Source organism: Lathamus discolor, chromosome Z (assembly GCF_037157495.1).
Source record: "Lathamus discolor isolate bLatDis1 chromosome Z, bLatDis1.hap1, whole genome shotgun sequence".
In the NCBI taxonomy this organism is placed as follows: domain Eukaryota; kingdom Metazoa; phylum Chordata; class Aves; order Psittaciformes; family Psittacidae; genus Lathamus; species Lathamus discolor.
In genome coordinates, this window is record NC_088909.1 from 60235597 (window position 1) to 60249342 (window position 13746).

The window sequence follows — 13746 nt, forward strand, 5'->3', positions numbered from 1 at the left end:
GAAACGTGTCCCAAGTGAAAAGGAAAGCAACCATGTCTTTAAAAGATTAAGAAACTTACTGGCACAAAGCTGGCCTTTTAGTGTTCAAACACTAAAAACGAGATAGTGATGTAACTTCCCTAACAGAGCTTGGCATTGGTAGTTTTGAACTGTGGATTGACTATGTGCTGCCACATCATGATATAGCAAAAGAAGAGGAACTTTGTGGCTGAACGTCTGCAGGACTCTTGGGGCATCTAAACAGTAGGTATAGTTGGACTTAACGTGTGATGGGTAATAGCGTCCTGTAAATAGAAAGGGCTGAAAAGCATTTTTTTTTTTCTTTTTTAGCTCTTTGTAGCTATAGATTCTAATCACTGGCAATATTAAAAAAACCCAGGCAGTTCCAAATTGCTCAGGTTATTAAGTTGTTTTGTTAGAAATCAGTTGGTCTGAGGGCAGTGGCTTCCTAACATAGTTTTGTAAATAAACTAAATAAAAAATATCTTGGAAGTGATATTTTGGCAGAACACATCTTAACTATTATGATGGAGATAAGGATCTTGATGCTTTAATTTATAGCCAAAGCTATAGTGTGAAGGGAAAATGGATGATATAAAATACCTAAAATGTAAGTTGAGTGTGACGGTTACTTCATAAAAACAAAGCTGTATGCAGTTTGAATGAACTGGTGGGCATTTTAGTAACTTTTCTAAAATGCTTTTAATACTCTGAAGCAACAGTAATTGTCAGATTTATAGTATCCATTTAATAGCCATTTGCATTCCTTACTCCAGTACCAGAAAAGTAATCCTGATTTTCATTGTTTGGGCAGTTATGCTTTCCATATTTTCATTATATCTGTTACAGCATTTAGTTCACCTTCTTTAATAATCAGCCCATAGGAATTCAGTATCCTTGTCTATGAGTTTACCTTATTGTTTTTTAGACCTGGGTACTGTTAAGCTCTAAACTCTTAAAATCTCAAGTATGCTTTCTTTCAGAATCAGAGTATAATATCTGATGATATTAAGACACTTGCAGAATAGTTTGTAAATAAACATCTTTAGGGAGCTTGGCATGCTGTATTAGTTTCATATTATTGGATGAAGGACTTGGCTGCAGTGAATACAAAGTCTCTTCTAGCTGCATGCATCCTATGCTGTATTGTATCTGCAGCTGACTTCACATACAGAGAGAGTTGAACTGTGCTACCCTGTCAATTCAGTATTCTCCAAGTTTGCAGTCCTTATTAATCATAAACACCTTGTTAGAGAGTTAGTACTGCAGAGTATGGAAAATAAGCATACCATTTTAAATCATTCATGATTGCAAGAATGTAGGGAGTAAGCTGTAACTAGTAGAAAGCACTAGCTGAATTTAATTGCTGATATTTCAGCATTATAAAAATGAAAAAAACCTTACTTTGATTTAACCTGTGCACTGAAGGTAGGTGGTTGGGCTTTATTTAAAGAGCTCCTTACCTTGATTACAAGTATCATATTAAAAAGCTAATGTTTCTATGAACAGTACTCTGCTACAGCTTTACAAATGCTTTTGGCATTTTCTATGAATAGCCACTGGTTGGGAGAGAGCATTATACCATTTCACTGTCTTACATTTTCTCTTGATCAGCATTTGTGTTCAGTTTGGACAGTACTTCATCTCATCTAAACTTGAAAGTTGAAGATACCTATGTTGAATGGGACCCTACTGGAGGCAAAGGCCAATTAAAAATAAAAGGGAAGGAAAATAAAAGCAGGTAAGAACTGTTTTGTAAATGTTTACATTGTCTGGGGTGTAACATCTGGCAGTTAAATAAAGTGGGCAGGAGGAATAAAATCACTTGAGGACAGTGGGACACCAAAGGAATTTTCGTTCAGAAATCTTTATCTGGAAGAAATTTTTATTTCCCATTTTTGTCAGAGAGATGCAGAGGCTGTCTATGGAAGCTATTAGAAATGTGCCTTAATCATGCAGTCTGGTTTAAAAATAACTAAATTCTATTTGTAGTGGGTTGACCTTGGCTAATCACCAGGTGCCCACCAAGCTGTCCCTCCTCAACTAGGCAGTGGGAGAGAAAACACAGTGAATGGTTTGTGGGTTGAGATAAGGACAGAGATAACTCTGCCATTACTGTAGTGGGCAAAACAGACTTGAGTTGGGGAAATTTTAAATTATTGCATATCAAAAATCAGAGTAGGATAGTAAGAAATAAGAACAAATCTTAAAATACTTTCCCCCTATCCTTCTTCCTAAGCTCCCCTTCACTCCCGACTTTTCTACCTGCTCCCCACAAGCAGTGCAGGGGGATGAGGTGTAGGGGTTGCAGTGAGCTCATCACACATTCTTGGCTGCATCTTCCTACTCGCACTCTTCCCCTGCTCCACCATGGAGTCCCATCCAAGGGAGACAGTCCTTCACAAACTGCTCCAGCACTGGGCCCTTTCCATGTGGTGGAGTCTTAAAAGACCGGACTGCTCATGTGTAGGTTCCCTGTGGGGCCACAAGTCATGCTAACAAGCTTGTTCCAGTGTGGGCTGTGTCCATGGGCTGCAGCTTTCTTCAGGGCACATCTTGCCTGCTCTGCCATGGGGCTGTCCATGGGCTGGCTATAGCAGGGTGGCTGTATTCTCACTCCTCTCTCCCAGCTGCTCTTGCACAGCAGTTTTTACCCTTCCCTAAATGTTATCACTGGCCCTTTAGTACAGGCCACCTTCATGGAAGTGAATGAATATTCTGATACCTGATTGTAATTTCCTGTGGTACAATGAGTACTAGGTGCCCCACAGCTATCAGTGTGGACCCCTCTGAGAGAAGCCTGGCTTGATCTTTGTTGTACCTTCCTATTATATTGTTAAAGACAGCAATTAGCTTTCTTCTTTCTGATCCTGAGCAAACTCGGTTGTCTTCTTGTTCTCCAGTCCCTTAATTGTGGTGTTGGCCCTCCACTGGACTTGCTCTAGTATGTTAGTATATGGTCCTGAGGAGCCCAGACCTGGACACAGGACTTCAGGCTTAGTAAATGGAGAGGCTCATTGCCAGATGGAGAGGAACAGTCACTTGCTTTGGCCTCCTGGTTGCTGTCTTGTTGCTAGCCCAGAATGTCACTGGTCACCTCTGCCACAAGGACACAGTGCAGTATGTTGTCAGTTCCTGTTGTCCACCAAGACTCCCAGCTGCCTTTCTGCAGAATTGTTCTTCCTTCAGTTGTCTCCCAGCCTGCCCTGTTGCATGGGGTTCTGTCATTTGGAGAATACTCTCCACAGCTGTGAGCCTGCTTTTCAGCTGGTTCTGTACACAGCTTATGGCCCACTACCCAGTCTGTATCTCAACTCCTGAGGTTTGGGGATACTGTGGTGGAATGGGTCAAAAGCCTTACCCAAAGTCAAGGTGTGAACAGTGTCCCTTCCTCTTGCCTTGTTCACTGAACTGGCTACTTTCTCAAAGACAATTAATTGACTTTCAACATGCACTCGGGTATAAAGAGTGCTGCTTGAGATAATTTATGAACAAATACCTTCCCTATAGGCATATACTGCCAGAAGCATGGTAGAGTAAGTTTTAGTGGCATCTTAAAAATGGTGTAATTTAGTTTGGTAATAGAGCAGTTGTTTAATGGCTATTTATTTCTGTCGACAGTGGCCAGAATCTTCTGCTGAAGAGCAACAGAAGGTGATAATATACCTCGCAGGATCTAGCACCTGATTTTGTTGCGAGTCCATTCTACTTTGCTTTGCTTGATGTAGTGAGAAGTCTAATAGCCTTTATCAGTAATAAATACATTTAAAATACATTACATCAGTAATAAATGCATTTAAAATTATTCTGAAGTTTTATTTTTGTTCACAGATTATGTGTATATTTTTCAGTGACTGGGAAACAGCCTTCCTGGAAGGATGCTTCCTCCCTAGTGTGCAGAAGACCTGATTTGCAATAGTTGAAAGAGTATTTTGTATTCTAATGTTGATACAAAGATCTCTGTTACAGGCCTATTGATGCTTAGTTAACCTTATGGCACACTCAGATTTTACAAACACAACAAAGAGTTCTTTTGGGAACTTTAATTTTTTTTTTTTGTTACCTTTTTGTCTCTGAACTTGTGCTATAACTGTTATTAGAGATCAGAAGAAAATAAATCACTGGTTTTACACTTCAGAGAGGAGAAAGTGTAGCCTAATGGCATGTGTGAAAAGCTTCATGGCAATTCTACTTGTGGAACCAATTGCCCAAATAAGAGCACTTCTCTTTTTGATATGTAAAGGCAGCTAAAATACTCTCCTATTTGTTGTGCAGTTGTGGTTTTTAGTGGAATTTTCCCCATAATTTTTCTAACAGAAATCCTGATAGAAAAATTACTTCTGCTGGTTTTGCTGTCTTGCGTTTTCACTGTTTTAAAAGCTGTGGGACCAAAACAAGGGCTCAGGTTCCTAATTTCTAGGAGGTTTTACTCCTTTCTATCCATCCATCAGGTGGATCTGTCTTTTGACTTGGTATCAGCAGTAAATCTCCAGTGCTGAGAGCTCTGCTGCACAAAGTGTATAAATTTCATGGAATCATAGGATGGTTTGGTTTGGAAGGGACCTTAAAGCTCATCTAGTTCCAACCCCCTGCCACAGGCAGGGACACCTTCCACTAGACCAGGTTGCTCAAGCTCTATCCAGCTTGGCCTTGAACACTTCCAGGAATGGGGCAGCCACAACTTCTCAGGGCAACCTGTGCCAGTGCCTCACCATTCTCACAGTAAATAATTTCTTCCTACTGTCTAATCTAAATCTACTCTCTGACAGCTTAAAGCCATTCCCCCTTGTCCTGTCACCACATGCCCTTGTAAAAAGTCCATGTCCAGCTTTCTTGTAGGGCCCCTTTAGCTTATAGCCTCTGAAAGGCTCCTATAAGGCCTCCCCAGAGCCTTCTCCAGGCTGAACAAGTACAGCTCTCTCAACCTGTCTCTCAGCTGTTCCAGCCCTATAAGCAACTTCATGGTCCTCCTCCGGATTCACTCCAGTGGGTCCTCTTCTTATACTGGAGGCCCAAGAGCTAATGCAGTACTGCATGTGGGGTCTCACGAGAGCAGAGTAGAGGGGCAGGCTCACCTCATGCTGGTCATGCTCCTTTTGGTGGAGCCCAGGGTATGGTTGGCTTCCTGGGCTGTGAGTGCACACTGAAGCTGGCTCATGTTCAAGTTTCTCATATACCAATACCCCCAAGTCCTTCTCCTCAAAGCTGCTCTCAATCTCTTCTCTGCCCAGCCTGTAGTCGTGCTTGGGATTGCTATTAAATTGCCTTAAATTTCTGTAAGTGCTCAGAAATAAAAAACAAACAAACAAACAAACAAAAAAAAAAACCGCAAACCAAACAAACCCCTGCAGCAAACAAGCCCAAAATTGTTTGGTTTTTTTTTTTTCCAAAACTTTTGCCAAATATTTGATGTCATTATCTAAACTGTTAAAGGTTATTAGATTTGGATTAGACAAAGCACATGCAGTGGCTGTTTACAGAAGAATTTAATAAAGTACATGATACTGAGGATGTTTTAATGTGTTGCTAACCTTGAGAAAATATTAGTGAAGCACAGGCATTTTTTTCTTAATGGTGATTCTTTAAATGACCATGTTGCTTTCTGCATAACTCATACTGAATCTAACAGAAAAATTTCAGCAGCTTTTGTTGGGTGAGTGAATGATCTCTGCACTTGAAGCAGGACGGATTCTGCAAAGAGTTATGTCTCGCCCTGAAATTATGCTTTAATTCTTGGCTTTGCTGTTTTGTTTCTTTTACGCTGTCATTTTTCAACTTTTGGTAAGTAAACTACAACTTCTTCCATGTTAACAAAATTCAAAAGCATGATGTGGTGCACCTGCATTATATACTCTTATCCCCTTCATGTAATTTACAGGCTATTTAGAAGCTTCTGATCAGTACTGGGAAATTTATATGGTAAACAGTGGTGCTAAACTGGACAACCTTTTCATCGGTGATTTCTTGTAGACAGTATAAACTGCATAGCTGTTTCTGAGAAGTTAAAATTCTTTGCTACTAAGTGCCTTTAAAACAATAACCAGATGTAATTCCCTGGCTACTGAGGCTTAATATTTGCTGTAACTTGCAAATGGCCTTCATTTTCTTTAATGGTTAAATTGCTAGGAATTATTTTTGAGGACATAACTGAGGTAAAATAGAATGCTTGAAAACCTCATTATGTTAAAATTATTCTTTTATGTATCTGATTACTCATTAGAATATTCTCCAGGCAAAGTGTGTCTCCATTTATTTTGCTGTTGCTTCTTCAGAATGCTTTTGAAAAGTATGATTAGAAAATTTAAGCCTTTCTTGATTGGGATTAGAGTCTTTAAATTTTATAATGACTCTTAAGGAGTTGCTCTGTGCTTCCTAGCACGATGTGTTGTGACACAGTTGTATTTTCTGTAGTCTTTGATAGAGTTAATGTAATCAAATAAAACCCCACCCTTTTGGTGTTTTTTTGGGAGTTGGGTTATTTTTCTTTTTTAAGAATTCTGATGAACTAAACTCCAGAAGTCTCACTAAATTTTATTTTTTTTTTTTATAAACTCTGCTTAGCCTCAACACCTTTGTCTGTATTTTGAAATGAAATTATTAAAATTTTATTCCTTTCATTCTTCATTGGGTTACACTCTTTCCTGGGATTTCAGTCACTGCTTATACAAGCCATACATGTTCTGAAAAACCTACCTTTAATGCAAATGGTGTTTTCTCATTCACTGCTATTAAAATTCCAGTGATAATTAGGCATTTTGGCCTGGTGTGTTCATGCTTACCCGATTGTAGCTGGCCTACAAGGCTTTTCAGAAATCTAATGCGGAGAACCACAAACGTGTTCTCCAAGGTACTGTGTAGGACAGGTAAAACACTTTTATACAGGTGTTCGTTAAAACCATGTGCCCACATTGGCTTTTTTTTTTTCTCCTGCTGTTTCCTTTCTCACCTGCCTCCAAACTTGTGTTACAATGTCTTGCATATTTTCTGTCTTTTCTCTTTGTTCTTGTGCATGCATACTATTAGAGGTGTTAAGTGGTTGAACTCATGTGTCAGCTTTATGTATGTTTATTGCCCCCTAACTGACTGAGGAAAATTTGAGTGGCCATTTCTGTAATGGTGCCAATAATGTACAATTCATTTCTTCTTAGAAGTGGTACACTGTCTCCAAAGAGGACATCTGTTGGACCCTCGGCAAGGGGCGGCAGAGATCGTTTTATTGGTGAATCATACACAGTGTTAGGTAAGGTGCACTTCTTACTTTTCTTAGAAGTAAAAAAATTCCACAGCATACTGCTGTGGAATGGCAGATGAGGATATGTGATTGTTCAAGGCTGTGTACTTGATGCCGTCGGTAGGTAGTTTTGCCTACATAACACCAGAATCTTGTGCTACAGCAAGGGTTTTCAAGTCTATTGAAGCTCTCTATTACAAAGCTTTTAGTCACTGACATTCACTGCTATTAAATGGGGAATTGATGTTAAGTGTATCTTAATGAGTGTCAGTAAAACTGTCTCATTATTCTACTTCATATTTGTATTCTATCTTCTTGTACATTAATTTTGTTCCTTATAGTTCACATTTTTGTATTTCATCTTAAAGTAAAACACAGAAGGCATTACTTGTGTCTACAAGGGAGCAAGCATTAGAGATGTGTGCACATCTACGGGGGTATGATATAATAGGCATCACAGAAACATGGTGGGATGGCTCCTGTGACTGGAGTGTTGGAATGGAAGGTTACAGGCTCCTTAGAAAAGACAGGCCTGGCAGGAGGGGAGGGGGAGTTGCCCTTTATGTTAGGGATAGGCTGGAGAATATGGAAGTCTGTCTGGGGACAGGTGAGCAGTTTACAGAGAGTTTGTGGGTCAGGGTTAAAGGGAAAACAGGCGTGGGAGACATTACTGTGGGGATCTGCTGCAGGCCGCCTGATCAAGGAGAACCTGTGGACGAAGCACTCTACAGACAGATAGGAAAAGCCTCACACGCGCAGGCCCATGTTCGCATGGGGGACTTCAACCACCCTGACATCTGTTGGAACGATGGCACTGCACGGCACAAGCAATCCAGGAGGTTCCTCGATTGTGTGGAAGACAACTTCCTTGTGCAAGTAATAGGGGAACCGATAAGGAGAGGTGCCATGCTTGACCTTGTGCTCACCAACAGGGAAGGGCTTGTTGAGAATGTGGTACTCCAGGGCAGCCTTGGATGCAGCGATCACGAGATGGTCGAATTTGAGATCCCCAGGGCAGTGAGAAGAGCATGCAGCAAGCTCACTGCCCTGGACTTCAAAAGAGCAGACTTTGGCCTCTTCAGGAGCCTGCTTAGTAAGGTTCCATGGGATATAGCCCTGGAGGGCAGGGGGGCCCAAGACTGTTGGTTGATATTCAAGGATCACCTGCTACAAGCTCAGGAGTGCTGCATCCCAACAAGAAGGAAGTGCGGCAGGAGGGCCAGGAGACCTCCTTGGATGGATAAGGAGCTGCTGAGGAAAATTTGAAGGAAAAAACAGGCTTATAAAAAGTGAAGCAAGGACAGGCGGCCTGGGTAGAGTACAGGGATGTTGTCCAGGAAGCTAGGGACCAGGTTAGGAAGGCTAAGGCCCAGTTAGAATTAAACCTAGCCAGGGATGTTAAGGATAACAGGAAGGGATTCTACAGGTACATAGCAAACAAAAAACAGACTAGGGACAAAATAGGCCCCCTGAGGAAGCTTTCGGGAGAACTGGCTACACAGGATTTGGAGAAGGCTGAGGTTCTGAATGACTTCTTCACCTCGGTCTTCACTGGCAAAGGCTCTGACTGCACCACCCAGGTCTTAGAAGTCAGACGCAGGGACTGTGAGAATGAAGACCTTGGGCCCACTGTGGGAGAGGATCTGGTTCGAGACCATCTTAAAAATCTGAATGTGCACAGGTCCATGGGACCTGATGGAATCCATCCGCGGGTCCTGAAGGAGCTGGCGAATGAAGTTGCTAAGCCACTGTTCATCGTATTTGAAAAATCATGGGAGTCAGGTGAAGTTCCCGATGACTGGAAAAAGGGAAATATAACCCCCATTTTCAAGAAGGGGAAAATGGAAGACCCGGGGAATTACAGACCAGTCAGTCTCACCTCTGTGCCTGGCAAAATCTTGGAGCAGATTCTCCTGGACAGCATGCTAAGGCACATGAAAAACAACAAGGTGCTTGGTGACAGCCAGCATGGCTTCACTAAGGGGAAATCCTGCCTGACCAATTTGGTGGCCTTCTATGATGGGGCTACAGAATTGATGGACAAGGGTAAAGCAGTTGATGTCATCTACCTGGACTTGCGCAAAGCGTTTGACACTGTCCCACACGACATCCTTCTCTCTAAATTGGAGACACATCAATTTGGTGGATGGACCACTCGGTGGATAAAGAACTGGCTGGGTGGCCGCACACAAAGAGTTGTGGTCAATGGCTCAATGTCCAGCTGGAAACCAGCAAAAAGTGGTGTCCCTCAGGGATCGGTGTTGGGACCAGTCTTGTTCAACATCTTCATCGCTGACATGGACAGTGGGATTGAGTGTGCCCTCAGCAAGTTTGCCAATGACACCAAGCTGTGTGGTCCGGTTGATACGCTGGAGGGAAGGGATGCCATCCAGAGGGACCTTGACACGCTTGTGAAGTGGGCTGATGCCAACCTTATGAAGTTCAACCATGACAAGTGCAAGGTCCTACACCTGGGTCGGAGCAATCCCAGGCACAGCTACAGGTTGGGCAGAGAAGAGATTCAGAGCGGCCCTGTGGAGAAGGACTTGGGGGCGTTGGTCGATGGGAAAATGAACATGAGCTGGCTTCAGTGTGCGCTCGCAGCCCAGAAAGCCAACCGTATCCTGGGCTGCATCAAAAGGAGCGTGACCAGCAGGTCGAAGGAGGTGATCCTGCCCCTCTACTCTGCTCTCGTGAGACCTCACCTGGAGTATTGTGTGCAGTTCTGGTGTCCTCAACATAAAAAGGACCTGGAACTCTTGGAATGAGTCCAGAGGAGGGCCACGAGGATGATCAGGGGACTGGAGCACCTCCCGTATGAAGACAGGCTGAGAAAGTTGGGGCTGTTCAGCCTGGAGAAGAGAAGGCTGCGTGGAGACCTCATAGTAGCTTTCCAGTACCTGAAGGGGGCCTATAGGGATGCTCGGGAGTGTCTCTTTGTCAGGGACTGTAGTGTCAGGACAAGGGGTAACGGGTTAAAACTTAAACAGGGGAAGTTTAGATTGGATGTAAGGAGGAAATTCTTTCCTGTTAGGGTAGTGAGGCACTGGAATGGGTTGCCCAGGGAGGTTGTGAGTGTTCCATCCCTGGCAGTGTTCAAGGACAGGTTGGACAGAGCCTTGGGTGGGATGGTTTAGTGGGAGGTGTCCCTGCCCATGGCAGGGGGGTTGGAACTAGATGATCTTGAGGTCCTTTCCAACCCTAACTATTCTATGATTCTATGATTCTATAATTATAGCAACTAATTTATTTTTTTTGGTAGGAGACACCACTATTGAAAGTGGACAGCACTACTGGGAAGTGAAAGCCCAAAAGGACTGCAAATCATACAGTGTGGGAGTAACCTACAGAAACTTGGGGAAATTTGATCAGCTGGGAAAGACTAGTTCAAGCTGGTGCATCCATATCAACAACTGGCTGCAAACTATACTTTCAGCAAAACACAGTAACAAAACAAAGACTCTAGATATATCTGTTCCAGACAGGGTAGGAGTATACTGCGACTTTGATGGAGGTAAATTATAATTTTAATCAAAACACTTGGCTACCTGTGTGACGGTGAAACAGCAAAAGGCTAAAGTAGTACATTGCTTCAAGATTGATAGTCTTTTATGAAAATAAGGCCCTGAGCTGTTTGTGTAATAATGCTTGTAATGTCAAATTACCTGAGTTCATCTATGTAGATATTGAGCTACTGAGAATTTTCTAGTCAATGTAGACTGTATTTAGTGTGTTCTGGAAATCTTTCCCTGTGGAACAGTGAACTTTATAAAAAGTTGTACAGTAACACATAATAACTTAAACATGTATTTCAGTTTGTTTTCTGTCTCTTTTAGGTCAGCTTTCATTTTATAATGCAAACTCAAAGGAGCTGTTATACACCTTCAGAACAAAGTTTACCCAGCCATTATTACCAGGCTTCATGGTCAGTATTCATAAAATTTTCTGCAGTAAATTAAGTTTATTGAAGACTTAATTGTTTATTTGTTTATTTGTTTGTGGGGTGTTGGTTTTGTGGTTATTTTTTTTTTTTTTTTTTTTTAGAGGAGAAAACTGGGAACACTAGTTTTGGCTAACTAGTAGGGTTTTTAAATGTTTAACTGTTTTCTCTTTGATTTCATATGGTGCTTATAATAGCACTCCAGTAGGAGAAACCTGCACCTGGATGTCTCGTCTATGTACATTAAAGTCATTAAGTTTTAGTAGGGTAAATTAACAGCCCATTCTGGTAGCTGATGAACCTGCTGTAATAACCAATCCAGGCCAATGCAGGTGGGAATCCAAGATGCTGTGAGCTGTCAGAATAGGTGTCACAAGACAAAACACCACCAGATGCTTCCCTGTTGAGATGTAAGACTCTTAGCTTTCAAGTCTAAAAGCTCAGTTGTTTCACTGGTCTGTGTAACTTTTTTGTGGCTTTAAGCTTAACAGTGAAAACTTGCTGCAATTCTATGCAGGAAAAAAAAAATGCACAGGAGAAGCATCAATTACTGTATTTAGGCTTGCCTTTAATGATTTCAGTAACTAAATCTGGACGCCACAATTGCGTTATAAGCTGCCATCAAGTGCATCATACTTTGGGTGCAGAGTGCAGGTCTAGGAAAACTTAGGAATCTGGAGGAAGCTATCATACTAGTTCATACTAACAACTCAGCTGCCTAGGTACTGATATCTAGCTTCTTATAATTCAGCTATAGAAAACACAGCATGGTAATTCTGAAGCATGATTAGGCCAATTAATAAAGTTGGTTTTCTCTTGGGCATGGAGGAGGAATGGAAAAGTAGTAATTTGCCCCAGCAGCCTTTATATATAGCACTTCCAAACACCTGATTTTTCCTTCTATTGGACAGAATATTTTTCACAATTTCTACTGTTAGCTAGATGTACTGACAATAGTATTTTAGGCTTTTAATAGCTAGCTATTTGGAGATGACTAAGCAAGTTGCTTTACTGATCCCTTCCAACATATGGGGAACTTAATAGCTTCAGAACTGTTGGGATACAAGTATTAGTCATCCTTTAGCATTGTGAAGACTGACTCTTTGAGTCAGTTCCTAAAGCATCCAAGGAAACGCTTGCCACACTTCAGCCTATTAGTCTGCATCTCATACAGCCCCTCATACTTAGTGATAGCAGTCTTGCAGGCATTACTTGGGTTAGCCTGAACAGTTAAAACCAAAGAAGCTAATTACAGTTCTCAAATTCATTCGTAAGCATGGACATACATTCTTTCATGTAACTTAGATGTAGAATAAAGGTCTCTGGCACCTGTGTTGCTGAAGCTTCTCACAATTTAATGTAAACATAGTACACAAATTGGCATAATCCTGCTGTGTCATACTAAAACTGAGCACTACTTCAAACACTGGAGCATAGTAAGAGTATTGCATTTCATTGTCATTCTACTTGCTGCTAGCACACTGGTTTTCAAAGAAGTTTTCTTGTTGGGAAAACTTTTTGTATTATATCTTAGACTTTGTTGCTCTAAATTCATAATGAAGTACAACATGAGAAGCATCTTAAACTTAAATCTTAAACTTTATCATCTTAAATTTATCATCTTAAAAGTTAGCTTCTCTTATGTCAGAATGTTTTACAGAGCGCTGTGACTAGTGAACAAGAGGAGACAGATGCAGCTGCAGGATAAGTTTTGTGGTAGTTCCACTGTGGGATGGGAGAAGAGAGATACAGATGTTTCATAATATTCAGAATATTGATCTTCTTATTTATTTTTTTTTTCTTCTCCTTAGACCTGGTGTGGTGGGCTTACAGTGAGTACTGGACTGCAGGTGCCAAGTGCTATTAGCATGGTCCAGAAAAGTGAAAATAGATTGAGTGGTTCAACAAACAGCCTAAACAATATTGCCTACTAATGTCTGACAAACACTTCTTGCTGAATGGGTTATTGTTTTTTTTTTTTTTTTTTCCTTTGTAGCTGGTACTCACAGAAGCTTGTGAGCACTGGATTACACTGGGTTTGATACCTACTGTTGTTTAAGGCCTGGGTACTGATAGTGCAAAGGTTTGGGGCTATAGTGTTAATAAAACCTACTGTGAATTAAGACAAATGTCAGAAAACTGAAATGTTGCCCTTTTGAAAAAAATAAGTGAGAAATCAAAAGCTGTAACTTGTGTACTTTTCTAATACTGTATTTAAACATTTTGTTATGGACTTGAGTATTTTTATTTTTTTACGAAGAAGAAATATAATACCATTTTCTTAGCTGTCCTGACACGAATTACTTCACTGTATTATTACTAGGCTTCCTATTAGAACTTGTGATGTGAAACATGCATTTCAAAAGGATGTTTATTTGAGCCCAGGCACACATTTTTGCTAGCTGCTTTGACTAGCAAGCCTAGTGAGGATTCCTGGAAGTTTCTGAATAACCAGGTAACTCCAAAAATTGCATGACATTTTTTACCCAGCAGAAACATGGAATTTCATGCATAACCTGCTTGCCTTGCTCCGTACACTACTGTCCTGGTTTGAGCAGCAGCAGTCAGTTTTCTC

The 13746-nt window shown here is 41.2% G+C and overlaps 1 protein-coding gene across 1 annotated transcript in view; it reads left to right on the forward strand.

The window, feature by feature from the left end:
• FSD1L (fibronectin type III and SPRY domain containing 1 like) overlaps positions 1-13360 on the forward strand; it is a 32039-nt gene extending 18679 nt beyond the window's left edge. Inside the window, exons 9-14 of the mRNA XM_065663085.1 lie at positions 1615-1741; positions 3622-3654; positions 7149-7240; positions 10494-10745; positions 11068-11156; positions 12983-13360. Coding sequence (XP_065519157.1) covers positions 1615-1741; positions 3622-3654; positions 7149-7240; positions 10494-10745; positions 11068-11156; positions 12983-13105 — 716 coding nt within the window. The 3' untranslated portion in view covers positions 13106-13360. The remainder of the gene's footprint in view (positions 1-1614; positions 1742-3621; positions 3655-7148; positions 7241-10493; positions 10746-11067; positions 11157-12982) is intronic.
• The last annotated feature ends 386 nt before the right edge of the window (positions 13361-13746 follow it).